At 24.5% G+C, this 14,054-nt stretch overlaps 1 protein-coding gene across 3 annotated transcripts; it reads right to left on the bottom strand.

Annotated features, from left to right (window-relative positions):
- Positions 1–1,504: 1,504 nt before the first annotated feature.
- On the bottom strand, positions 1,505–9,334 carry LOC113549580 (interferon-inducible double-stranded RNA-dependent protein kinase activator A homolog B-like). 3 transcript variants are annotated; one of them, XM_026950954.1, is made up of 6 exons: positions 9,284–9,334; positions 2,526–2,579; positions 2,289–2,461; positions 1,955–2,229; positions 1,780–1,867; positions 1,505–1,719 (listed from the first exon to the last, which is right to left on the bottom strand). In XM_026950954.1, exons 2-6 carry the CDS (start codon positions 2,564–2,566, stop codon positions 1,580–1,582), a joined length of 717 nt encoding a protein of 238 aa, XP_026806755.1. In that variant the 5' UTR covers positions 2,567–2,579; positions 9,284–9,334; the 3' UTR covers positions 1,505–1,579. The 3 variants fall into 3 exon arrangements, with proteins under 3 accessions (XP_026806755.1, XP_026806754.1, XP_026806756.1); XM_026950953.1 differs by lacking the exon at positions 9,284–9,334 and adding an exon at positions 8,809–8,917; XM_026950955.1 differs by lacking the exon at positions 9,284–9,334 and adding an exon at positions 8,271–8,379.
- Between the last annotated feature and the right edge of the window lie 4,720 nt (positions 9,335–14,054).

Raw genomic sequence — 14,054 nt, forward strand, 5'->3', positions numbered from 1 at the left:
TGAATGGTCTAATTTAATACGAGCTGTTTAATTTTAAGCGAACGTTCGCGGCGATTTAAAATCACGTCCGTGCGCGAACTATTCGCTTAGTGTGTAAGGACCTTTATTGTGTATACATTACCTGTTATCATTGTCGTTATAAAAATAAATATTAACGTAGCTCAATCATTCTAATGTTATTATATATTTATAAATTATAATACAAAATTCATGCATGAACATTAAACGTTCATATAACACAAACCTCGGATATACTGTTAAGGAATTAAATAGGCAGTACATTTTATAATTTTTATTAATAAAAAACCTAAAATTTATTAAAAAACTTGATAAAATTATGAGGGCTACACACATTTTTAGAGTGACTAAGCCCCCCAATTTACGCCTATGAAAATAAAACATAAGATCAATTGTAAATTTAAACACTTAACCTAATGTAGTGTTTTTGGTGTGTATCAAATTTTTTTCATAAAATATTCAGTTTTTATTTGACTGTTAATCCTGAAAATGAATTTTAATCATTTTAATATATTCGTCGTCGCAGCAACGAGAGCAGTAGAATTGATAAGCGGCGGATCGAAGGACATAGTGACATACATAATATTATATTTTATGATATTTTGATCGCGTACGTAAAAGCTGTCTTAAAAGTACTTGAAATTTTTTGATTATAACGTTTAAGCCAACTAACCAATCTACTTGCCACTTGCGAGTTAATTTGTTCGCATCAGCACAATATTTCTGATAGATTGATAATTTATACGATATGTCAATACGATTATATAATATATAATATGTTCAGCCGATTACCCTGTAGAGCAGGCCGATGGATTAAGAAGAAGTCATACCCGCATGTGCTGTCTCTGTCTTACTAACGTACATCATGGAACATTTTCGTTTTGTGATGTTAGCTTTAATTAATACAGTATTACAGTAAATTATTTATACATTACCAAATTTAACTTTAAGATTGCTATCTAGAAAATATTATGCTTTTATTGATATTATCATTTTAAAGATGTAATATTTTACCTAGCTGTATAACACACTTTAATGATCATGGTAACTTATTTATATATGATATAAGATTATTGTTGTTTTTATAGTAGGTATTAATTCTATTTTAATTTATATTATACAACAATAATACTCTCATTAAAAATCCAAAATACGCAACTGAATCCATGACTTCCTTTATTTAATATAATAATTCTTTCATACTTATATGAAATCTGTTTTTCGAGCAGTCAGTATCTTCTATGTTTGCTGACTTTTTACATAGCGGAGGTCATCAATCCATACCATATTTTCATTAGTTGTCTCCATCATCCAATTCCTATCTTTATTTTTTAAATAAACACTTCTTTAATACAAAATAAGTCATTAAAAAGAATAACGTAAAAAATCAAATAATAATTAGTCAAATTTCTTACTATAATTAAACTAGAAAATACATTAACAAATTGGATATATTAATTTATTGTATGATAATTAATGACCACTTTGTTCATAAAGTATAATATAAAATATAGATACTAACAACTACAAAATAGATACATAGTCATATTTTAACGTTAAATTACTGAATATTAAGTTTAGATTTGAAGTATGACAAAATAACACGAGCAGCAGATTCTTGAGCATCAGATACACTTTTTCCAGATCCTGAAATCACAATTACTGGAATTGTATTAACCTGCATCATAACTTCCACTTTACCTGAGAAAAAATGTAGTAAAAATAAAATATCAACATTTTGTAATTTAATATATTGCATACCAGAATTGAAAGAGACTGTCAAACATTTTAAAGTAATATCTTCTATTTTTAAAATTGTATTCAAAGTATCAGAAGCTGTTGAGTTTTTCTAGATAATAATAATAATAATAATAATAATAATGAAATATTAATTAATAGCACTAAATAAGCTATATTATTCAAAATAATATGTTACCTTTATTTTTTGTAAATGTGTTATTTTAGGTGCACCTGAATCAAAAAAAGATTTCAAATGAGTCACTGATTCATGAGATAAAGCTAATTTAGTAAATTTAATGCTGTGCGGAAGCTCATGGTGCTGTATTAAGCTTGGATCGTTATGAATTTCATCTTTATATTCATATTCATTTTTCCAAATTTGTTTAAAATCTTCTGATGTTAATTTTTCTATTTGCTTATACATTAGGTAAGCCGCTTGATTTTTAGCTACTTGCTTAGATATACCTGTGCCTGTTTAATAATTTGTTTTTAAATTTATATTTAAAATCATAAAAAATAAAAATATTTACCTGAGCATTTGTAAATTGATATGGAACACACAACTCTAAACTCTGCTTTGTGTTTCTTTAATTTGTCAACAGGAAAAGTGTAATTGGGAAATGGACAACGGCGGGCCATACATAATTCCTGCAGGGAACCAACAGGATTTAAACTGATCTCAGACTGTGAACTACTATCGTCTCTGAAAATAAAAATTTTCTTTTCAACATATCTATCTCACTTTACATTACATAAAGTTTACATACTTTACTGAGAATGGCAGAAAACCATTACTATCGGCACACATTTTAGAGCTTTCGCTGAAACAATAAATTTAACGTTTGAGTAATTGTTTTTACTTACAAATAAAATTCACTAACTATATTAGAGAATTAAAAGAAATTTTAGGGAAGTTGATGTCATTACAAAATATTGTGTCTTTGGAGTTTTGTTGAAAACAAAATATTAACTTCAAAAATATTTGTAGTTAATAATAATAATAATAATATATTTATTAACAAATAAACAAACAAACAAAATAATAACTAAAACAATACATAGCAGGTTTGCAAGCGCATCAAATAAGCATAGGTATGCTTATAGACGGATGAGCTGTGTTCATGTTATGTATATTATAAAAGTAAACTAAAAAAAATTAAAACCAAAATTTTGAGTACATAACAAGTTGACAAAAAAAAAAGACATAATATTATTGACATTTACAGTCAGGATAAGATATCATATAGATATGTTTCTTATAACTGTTTAAGTTATCAAAATTAGCTAAGTTAATATTATATTTCCGTAATAAAAGAATACCTTTAATCATTGGGTTCTGTGTTATAAAATTAGTATTATTATGTGGTACATTTAGATTACAGTTGTTGTTTATTCTAGTATTATAACAATGCAAAGGCTGAAATTGACTTATATTTACTTTAAACATATACAATAAAATCCCCCTTTCATAAACTTTCAACTCTAAATAAATTAAACAAGTAGGATACGATTTTGGTTTTCCAAATACAATTTTAATCGATAAATTAATAGTAATAAATATAACATTAACATGTATGGAGTATGTACATCCCCATATTGTAATACCGTACGAGAAAACTGATTGCACAAGACCTAAATAGATAACTTTTAGAGTTCTAATCCAACATATTTTTGAACAATCGGAACTATTATAATAACTTTCTAAGAAGACTATTTACATAATAAATATGTTCAATAAATTTTAGTTTATGGTCAAATTTTACTCCAAGATGTTTAATACAATAAACTCTATCTAAAGGTAAACAATCACAAAGATGATTTAAATTTTTAAATTTATAAGAGTGCACACACGGGGAAAAATCAGTATCTTTAATATATGAACTATTCGTAATATTAAAGACAATATATTTAGATTTAAATAAATGTAGTTATAAATTATTGTTATCACGTTAGTCTTTAACTGCAGATAAACAGTTATTAGCTATTTTGTATAAATTTTCATGGTCATGACTTTTAATCAGAATAACTGTATCGTCTGCAAAACAAAACATTTCAGTATTAAGCTTTATATTTAAAAGTCTGTTTATGTATATGATAAATAAGACAGGGTCAAGTACTGTACCTTGAGGTACTGAGAAACAATTTGTCTTTTTTCATCACTAAGTAATCCGTTTATTCTTACTTTTTGAGGTCTGTCAGAAATAAATGGTTTAATTATCTAATTAATCTCAACGCCCTGGTCTCACTACAAGATCACCACCCTCAAAATGAAGTAATCCAACTAACCAAAGACCTCATTTCCTCATCGAAAAACAATATTAAGTTTATGTGGGTCCCTTCTCACATAGGTATCCCCGGGAATGAAAAAGCCGACCAAATGGCGAATGAAGCGGTTACATCCACAACCTCTACCTTCATGAATAAAATTCCAAATAAAGATTTCACGAATGAAGCCCATAAACAGATTATAAAAACATGGTAAAATCACTGGGATTCTATTCTCGTCAGCAACAAACTCAGAAACATCAAAAAAACTGTGTTCAAACGGCCATATTCTGAGAACGCAACCAGGAATGAACAAATAATTATAAACAGAGCCAGAATAGGTCATTCCCACATCACTCATATTTGATAACCAAGGAGTACCCCTTCGTGTGACACATGTAAAACTTCCCTTACAATGGAACACATCATTATTATCTGCCCCAAATACTCAACCGCGCGTTGTCTTCTCAATAATCCAAGATCACTTAAAGAAGACCTCAGTCAATATAACTCCGTCAACATTTTTAAATTTTTCAAAACAATAGATTTTGATAAAAAATTGTAAATATTAAAATTTTTTCATTGTACCCCTAGAATAATAAGATGTCTCCTTTTATATTGTAAAACTATAACTTTTTGTAATTATAGACTAATAATCTTTGTAATTAAAACCTATGTCAATAAAAAAAAAAAAAAAAAAAAATGGTTTAATTAAATTTAGAGCATTGCTTCTTATGCCATTATATAGTAATTTTCTATTTAACAAACTATGATTTACTGATTCGAAATCTTTTTTGAAATCGAGAAAAATGCCAAGAACTTTCAATTTTTTATCTAAATTACCATGAATAAAATTAGAAGTTTTAGTTAAAGGATCAATAGTGGACATATTTGAGCAAAAACCAAATTGATGAAAAAAAATTATGTTTGTCCAAAAACGACATTAACTTTGATTTGATACATTTCTCAAAATATATCTTGGAAACTGTTAAAAATTAAAGCAATAGGTCTGTAATTTACGCATTGTTTTCGATCACCAGACTTATATTATAGTATTATAATAGTTTTTTGTAGGTAAAAGGAAAATTTCTTGAACTAAACGATCTATTAAAAATAATTGACAATGGGAATGAGATAGAGTCAGCTGTTTTCTTTAAAATAAAGTTAGATAAACCAATATTATAAAATAAGGATATATCGGGTATTTTCTTTATTAACCTAGAAATTTCTGAAGAATCAACCTGATAGTTACTAACCTAACCTATGAAAGTTTTTGTTCATATCATTCCAATTTAGTTTTTCAAAGTTATTTATTTGAATATCATCAAAAATATTTTTACCAACATTTGCATAATAATCATTAAGTTAATATATAATGTCAGTTTTATCAGTTAAAAAAGATTTAGTAGAACTACTTTCAATGCAATATATATGAGTTTCCTCTTTTTTGGTTGAATATGTTGTTTCATTTATTAATTTCCATGTATTTTTATATTGTTTTTAGATAAATAAAATAGATATTTGTAATATATACGAGATTATATTTTATTTTTTTAAATTTATTTTTGGATATAATATATTTTTTAGAAGAACTGACAATAAATACATTAATTTAAATATTTAATTTATCTATTAAGACATCAACATCACAGCCAAAAAGAAAGTTATACCTATTAAAGGATAATAATAATTTATTTAGGTGAGAAAAATTAATTTTAAGTCTGTTAGCATTATTAAGTGTATCATTAATCATTATCAATATTACATTTTTCAATAAAATTATCATTATTGATGCTAATATCTAAACTATAGTGATCTGTTATGTCAGTTTTAATAATATACAAGGATAAATTTGAGATATTATTTATAAAAATATGGTCTATACACAAGTTTGATACATCAGTTACTCTCGTAAAGTTATTAAATGAGGCTAAGATATTTAAGTAATCAGAAATATCTTTAAAATAATTAATATAAATTAAATAAAAATATTTAAGTTACATCAAATTAAAATGTTTCTTATATACTGAACCTAGATTTCATTTTTAAGCCAACAATCTGATATAAATTTGATAGTCGATAGACATCTAATGTTAGTTCACTTCATAACTATTAATAATATTGAATGAGAGAAATTATACAATATATTTTTGACCTGAAAGAAGCAACATCTTTTATGATTATAGACCGTCAAATTAAATTTTAAGAAAAACTGCTATTTATATATTCTTTTGAGAAGGATGATGCTTAATGCTTGAGTATTCTAGTATTTGAAGAAAAGGACTATTTGCAATACATTTAAATAACAGAATACAACTAGTCAAAACGAATAATTTTTTCAGTAATTCTTTAATAATAATAATGGATTTTTTGGGTTCACATATTTATATTAATGGTGATATTGATTTGAAAATAGATGGTAAAATTATATCTTACATTGATGATACAGTAATATTGGTTAAGATAGTTATGTACAATGTATATAAATCTTCTAAATTTTGTCTAAATATAATTAAAAATTAGTTAGATAATAGCTCGTTGGTACTTAATTTAGACAAATCTAAGAGTGATCATTTTCGCTTGTCAAATGCAACTAAAAATGTTGTTGAGCTATTAATTATTCATACAACTAACTGTTCAGCCTGATACTTTACAATTTCCAGGTATTAAAAATATTAATATAATATTTGGATATGATAGTTGATGCAGTACTTAATGAGTTGCAATGTAAACATTAATAGAAATATTTTTTTAAAAAAAAGCATTCTTAATCCACAAAAAAATATTTTTAATTTAAAAGCTCTTTTCTACAAACAAGTAATTTAATACATGTCAAAAATTGATCCATCATCTTTTTAAGTACGGCATGGTTACAATATTCATTTAAAAACACTAAGCAATTTAAATTATATAAAAGTAAATAAGAAATTTGAAAAAATTAATACTAAAATGTCGGTGTTGACTTGTATAAAAAATTTAACAATAGATATAAATAAATTTAAAAACAAGATTTTTGTAAAATATATAAATTAAATTAATTTAAATAATATTTTTTTTATATACATTTAATTTCATTTAAATTGTTACTGTTACACTAAGATCTTCAGATTTCATAATACATTTTAAATATATTTTATGGACTGATCTTATAATTATAATTAAATTAATAGTAATTCATATTGTATTACACTATTTTAGTTTTTTTTTTTTTGAACTTGCCTACTCCCAGTGAAGAGCTTTGATTTTTAGAAAGGTTTTTAATCATATGTAAAATTAATTTGGATTTTGAATTTTTGTTATATTATGATATTGTTATTACTATAAAAATTAATTATACTATTAGTATTACAGTAGGTTAATTTATTTTTTGCTAGAAACATTGAAGATATTTATAAAATAAATTAAATTATAGTATTTAAATATTTTAATAATATATATTTATGCCATAAGTGATAAGTCTATCGTCCGTAATAAATATTGTTGTAATTAACTTTTGAGTAATTATCACCTTATCGTAATATATTAATATAGTGTACACAACTTAGATTCACAATATAGATAGTAAGATAAATAATGTTTTTAAATTCATCTACACATTTTAAGAATGCCATTATTTTTTTGTAAAATTCATAATATACAAAAAAGTCTACAAATAATGTTTTGGATAAATTGGAATTATAACAAATATATGATAATATTATAATATAATTTAAACGTAATAATATTCAATATTCATCATTAAAATATAATCTCATTATAAACTTATAATGAATCTTTACTTCTTATTAAATTTTCAAATCTTAAATATAACAACAATATTTTTTATGAATTTCATAAAACAAAATAAATTGTTTGTTTTTGAGATTTCGACAAATTTTATCAAAATTTATATCGATTTTCGACATTTTTTAATTGAAAAATTAAATAAATTAACGAATTATGAGAAGCTTTATATTAAATTTTCAAGCATATCCACTTGACGAATAATTTTAGAAAATTCTAGAAAAAAAACTAAACAAAAATGAAAATTTCGGTCCAATATGCTATCTACTGCACGTTTGATGGTGTAGTATGGTATCTGCTATTTGCCGTAAATATTGTATTATATATATAATATTTTATATTGTTTTTGCGTATGGAGTGAAATGTTTGACACCCTTTTTTTGTACATCGATTATACATTGTTATCAAAATATTACCTTCTTAATCACGTTTTCGACTATTTTTTAGAACTTCTTTCAACTCACCACCACAAATTGTTTGATTTTTAATTTTGGTACATGTTTGGTCAGTAACCACGTATTATTAAAAAATTTGCGCACATCTCTTAATTTTGAATTATGTGTTGATAAATAAAACTCATAGTTGACGGACTCATAAAAATAATTAATTAAATAAAAAAATTACAGTAAAACCATAATATTATAATCAACACGGCTCACAAATACACACAATTTTTTTTTTGTATGAAGCCTATGATAAATTATAAAGAGGTACAAATATAATACAATTTTGAATTTCAATAAAAGCTTAATCTTAATTGCAAAATGATAAAATATATATAATATATCCAAGTATATGATAATATAAGATTTACGGTAGATATTATATTAAACTATCATAAGATTACGGTAGATAGCATATTGGACGAGTACCCAATCAAATATTTACGGTTATTCGTTTTAGAGTTGCACGAAAAAAAATTGATTTAGTTGGAATTCCGTTCACCGGAGCGGAGAGTTTAATATGAAAACTTACTATGAAACAATAAAATTTAAATATTACCTTTATTGCAAATGGAACGAGTAGTCGACTGATTAGAAAATAGAAACACACTGAACAGTGAAAGTGAAAGTGCTGTATGATCGCGTATCGATACTATCGATTGTATTTTGATAACGTTAACGTCGTAAACAGACAACCAAATCACTAAGAATTCGATAAATATTTAAATCCAAGAATTCTAGTTATAAATGTTATAATACCTATATTAAATGAAATAAGAATGACGACGGAGAAAGTATTGATAAAATTATTAATTAATTAAAAAGTATAAAATTGAAGAATACCTATGCCGCAAAAGCAAAAAAAAAAAACTCAAAATATGTATTTATTTGCAAAATAAAATTACAAGATTAGTTTAATGTTTACATAAACCGTTTTGTGATTGTGCAGAACAATTATTATGCAAATGCTACAAATGCTCTAGTCACGACCAATCGTTTCGTCGAAATCATAATAATTATAATTTTTTACTTACATACGCACGATTCACCAATGCCGAGTCATTACTACGCGAGTCACTTCCACCACCAGACATAATCGGTCGGTTATTATTATACGGATTACACCAGGGAACACGATACGTAGAAACTTGTACGTCTCCCTTCCGTGCACCGAACCACGACGTATAGAGAAGATAAGGCGATAACACTTGGCTTTGCCAGGAGAAAAAAAGTAGCTTATTTTTCGACGGCAATTTTCTAGTTAAATTAATATGCATTGGCAGCACCACAAGCTTCGAATTCAAATAATAGCAATATAGCCAGCCGCTGTGCATTATAATATTATATAGTAATGTAATGAGTGGATAAATAAATATTGTATTTCAAATAAAAAATATCTGTGTCTGCCTATGCACATTTTATTGGTATTTTAATGTAATATTTTAACGTAAAGTATTCATATCGCAAATCACATTGACTAATGACTTATGAAATATTTTATTCAACTGCCTAGAAGTTGGTAATTGAAAATTATAGCAATATTGTTGATTACTCGAATAACTTTTTGATCTGTAGTTTTATACACTCCTGGAATTTAAATTTCAAAATTTGTCATTATATCATCTGATTGAAAATGAAGTGCACAAACAAAATCCTTAAAACAAATTTTTCTATCTTTTCACGGAATCTTCCTTTCCCAAATACTTAACATTTCAATATCCTATAATAGTTATAGTTCATATGACAATGTGTCAAATACCTAGTTTTTAATGTAATATTTTAGTGTCACTTACAATATATTTGTTTTTAATTTAAATTTCAAATGTTTATCTGTCGGTTGTCTTAATTGTGTAGAATGTTCATATGCATAAAATATTTTAAGGTACCATCGATATGTTTATTTGCCATATAGTTATAAGTGTTGTGGCTTATAGATTTATTAGAGGGAAAAAAGCAAATGTGTTATTTAATTAAAACTATAATTATATTCCAATCAGTTTATAAAAACATGAAACTTAAACTTAATAATATGTACATATTATAGGAATATTAATATATTATAATAAAGAAAAATTAGTATATTATACATTTTTACAAAAGTTTAAAATTTGATGAACTCATGTACCTATATAATAATTATAAATTTATTTTATTTATTTTAATTTAAATGATTGTATGTACAAATAATTTAGCAAAGTATATAAATTATTAGTAGGTACCATATAATAATATATATTATTGTGGATTAATGCTCTTTAGTAATTATCTACTTTATATTAAAAAAATTATATAAATATTGTTAATACTTTTGGAGCTCAAAACACTGAAGTATTTTTCCTTCACTTCCACTAGCGCATCCTAAATAATAGTTACTTTCATAAGATGTGAGCATTCTTGTATGATTTAAGTCTTAACACTAAGTTAATACTGTTTCGATTCTTTTTATTTTTGAGTGTGCTTTTACCTCTTTTATCGGGTGTCATTTTTTGGATGGGTGAATGAACTTTTTATGTGCAGATTTTTTGAACGAATTTAGGTGTTTCTCCGAATATATTTAAAAAACATAATTTGCAGATAGGAAACAATCAATTCATTGTTATTAGGAATAAAATATTTGTAAGTAATCTGGCAATTTTTTTGCTTCTCAGAGGTATCAGTTCTTTTCCTATTAGCAACTTTCTTGGTAAAAACTATGAGATTTGCTATGTAAGAAATTTGTCTATCATAAGATTTTAAGGATCAATACGCATCAAATAAAGTTTGTTGTAAATTGTGGTCAATTTTTTGCTTACATTTAGACCTACAATCAGTGAATGGTTTTAGCATCCTTGCTGGAATAAGCTTTCCTTGTTGTGTAATATATTCTTTACCACTATTCATTTTTGCTTTTATATTTTGTCTAAATTGTCTAGTGATTACTTTTATGCTAATCCTCTTTTTTTTATCAACACTCATAACAACATCTAAGATTTAAAAAAAATATATAATATTAAAGTTACTTAACAACTTTTAAGATTTTCATACTATATTTTTAACATTAATACCTGATTGAACATGTTCAGGCATTCCTAATAAAACACTAATAATATCATCACTATAGTTCTGTTCTTGTATCACAATCTCATAGTTCTCTCCGTTTAGTATTTCTATATTATTATTATTTTGACTATTATCAGGATTAGAATCACATTGATTTACCTATTCCTAGCCACAACAATATATCAAAAGATTATAAAAATAACAAGTTGATATTTTCATGTTAATGAAGTTACAATAAGTTTCTATTAACCAATACATATATTTTTTTTTTTTTGAAGTGTCAATCTCATAATAATTTTCAATTTGTTTGATGTATTGAATTACATTTTTCTGGTTATAAATAGAACAATAATAGTTGTTTACAATTGAATCAGCAAAGTTAGGTACTTTTATTTTAAAATAAATAACTATTATTAAAATACAAAAAGTATAAAATAAGAAATCTCACTTTCACATATTCTTGAGAAGTAAATTAATGGTTTTGGATAAATCACTTTAAATAAATAATATTAAATATTATTAAGTATTAACATATTAATGTTTTATTTATTAGATATTTAATACTGTATACTGATTATTTTATTATTATGCAATACATTGTATACATTTTTGTATGTACTTTTAAAATGTAAAAAGGAATATATATATATGTATATGTTGTACACACTGTAATTTTATTATTAAGTAGTTACTTTTGAGGCTATATGCACAATATCTTGTATTTGTGTTCTTGTTATTAAAATGTTTATGAATTGTGATCATAGATGACAAGTAAAAATTATTATTATTTTATTACTATTATAAACTATTAACTAATTGAACAAAATAAATAAATACAAATAATATTATTATATAGTAGTAAATAACAAAAGAATTCTTGTTGTATTTAATCTTAGATCTAAATAACTAATTAATAGGTAAGTAGATATTTAATAATTTACTATTACTAAATAATTGTTATAAAAAAATTACCTTAATTGCAAAATCTATAAAACCAAAGTAACAAACTATAATTAATAATTATATTATATTAATTTCTAAAACACATAGTATAAATATGGGTACTTATCAGATAATACATAATTTTATCGGCATTCACTACTTATTTGTGACACTTAATATTTAAATCCTATAACAACAATGGTCATACTGATGATGATAAACTAATTGAAAAATTTTTTGAGAATAAAACTACAATTATTCAATCTTCTGATCACACAAATACTAGTTGTGACAACTCGAATCAAACAAAATCTGATGTTGTTGAACATGAAGTTGATACTTCTGATTATTATAAAAATAATGAACAAATCAATATTGAACGTACTAATTCAAAATCCTCGAATGACTCTTGGAGAACTGCAATTTCTTGTGTCCAATATAGTACTGACACTGATTATTCAGAATGTGGTGGATGTGCCTGTAAAAATATTACACAAACATTTATGGAAGTTGATAAGGTTAGGAAAAAAAAATGCATTAGTTGCTATGCTAAATGAAACAAGTAAATAGACTTTTTTAATCAGTCCATACTATTTTATATATTTAATTTTAAATCAATAATTTGTGAATATTATACATTATTTAAATGCTTGATATAAATGATTGTCAAGGAACAATTGTATTTTGACAATGTTTTCTTAAATCTTTTGTATTTCATATTTACTAATTAATTAATTATACTTAATTCATGAGATAGCTAGATTTCAAATGCATTATATAACTTAATATTTTATTATTGCATGTATTTTTATATAGGTATAATTGATTTACAATGTTTAGAAACAACTTACAGAGAGTAGAATACACTTATACATTGTTAAAATTTTATGTTGAAATATACCCATCAACCCGGCACAAAGTACTTTATAATATCCGATTACAAAAACGGTGCACCGCGCCCAAATCTGTGTTCTTTAAGCATTTCGATAAAATTGTAAATTGATAGGTGCGAAACTCGTAATGTAACAAGTATGTACAATATTGAATCAGGTAATATAATATATTTTTACGCTTTTATCCCACTCCTCAGATACAAAACTACAAAGCGCAAAACGAATTTGCGTTTTTAGTCTATAAAAAAAAATAGACGATTTGCGTTTTTGAGTTTTACCAGAAAAATCTAGTTTTGTAATCTGTCTATGGTTTTGATAATATGTATGATACATACATAGAAAATATTTTTATTTTTATTTTCAAAAATATAATATTCTTAGTAAAAACACTTTTTTATATTTTTAGATATATTGCCAGTATTTTTATACGTATAAATATAAACGTAACATAATATATTGTGATTGTGAATGTATTACATTAATGTATATATTTATATAGTTAAATCAAGAATCATATCTTATTTATCAGCTGATAAAATTGTTTTTACCAAATTTTACTGATTTAAATTAAAGGTGATTGTTTTACTTTTTTTAATTATTAACATATCTTTAAAAATATTAAACTTATAGATAAGTTTTTCATGTTTTTACGGATATAAATGTTCAAAATCCATATCAATTTTAAAAAAAATGTGCGTGCATACATGCATGTATTATAATTATAATTTTTTTTTATATAATATGTTTATAATATAAAAATGATATTGTGTAGAATTAAATATAATTATTATTATCTTATATGAATTTGCAACAATTTAAAACAGATTCTATACAGTAAATAATTTATATATAGTTTATAGTTCAACTTCCGAAAACTTTTTTTTTTAAAGCTGGACGTTTAAAGTGTTTTTATTGTTACTTTGGTTTTGCT

This window comes from Rhopalosiphum maidis, chromosome 1, assembly GCF_003676215.2.
Source record: "Rhopalosiphum maidis isolate BTI-1 chromosome 1, ASM367621v3, whole genome shotgun sequence".
NCBI classification, from domain to species: domain Eukaryota; kingdom Metazoa; phylum Arthropoda; class Insecta; order Hemiptera; family Aphididae; genus Rhopalosiphum; species Rhopalosiphum maidis.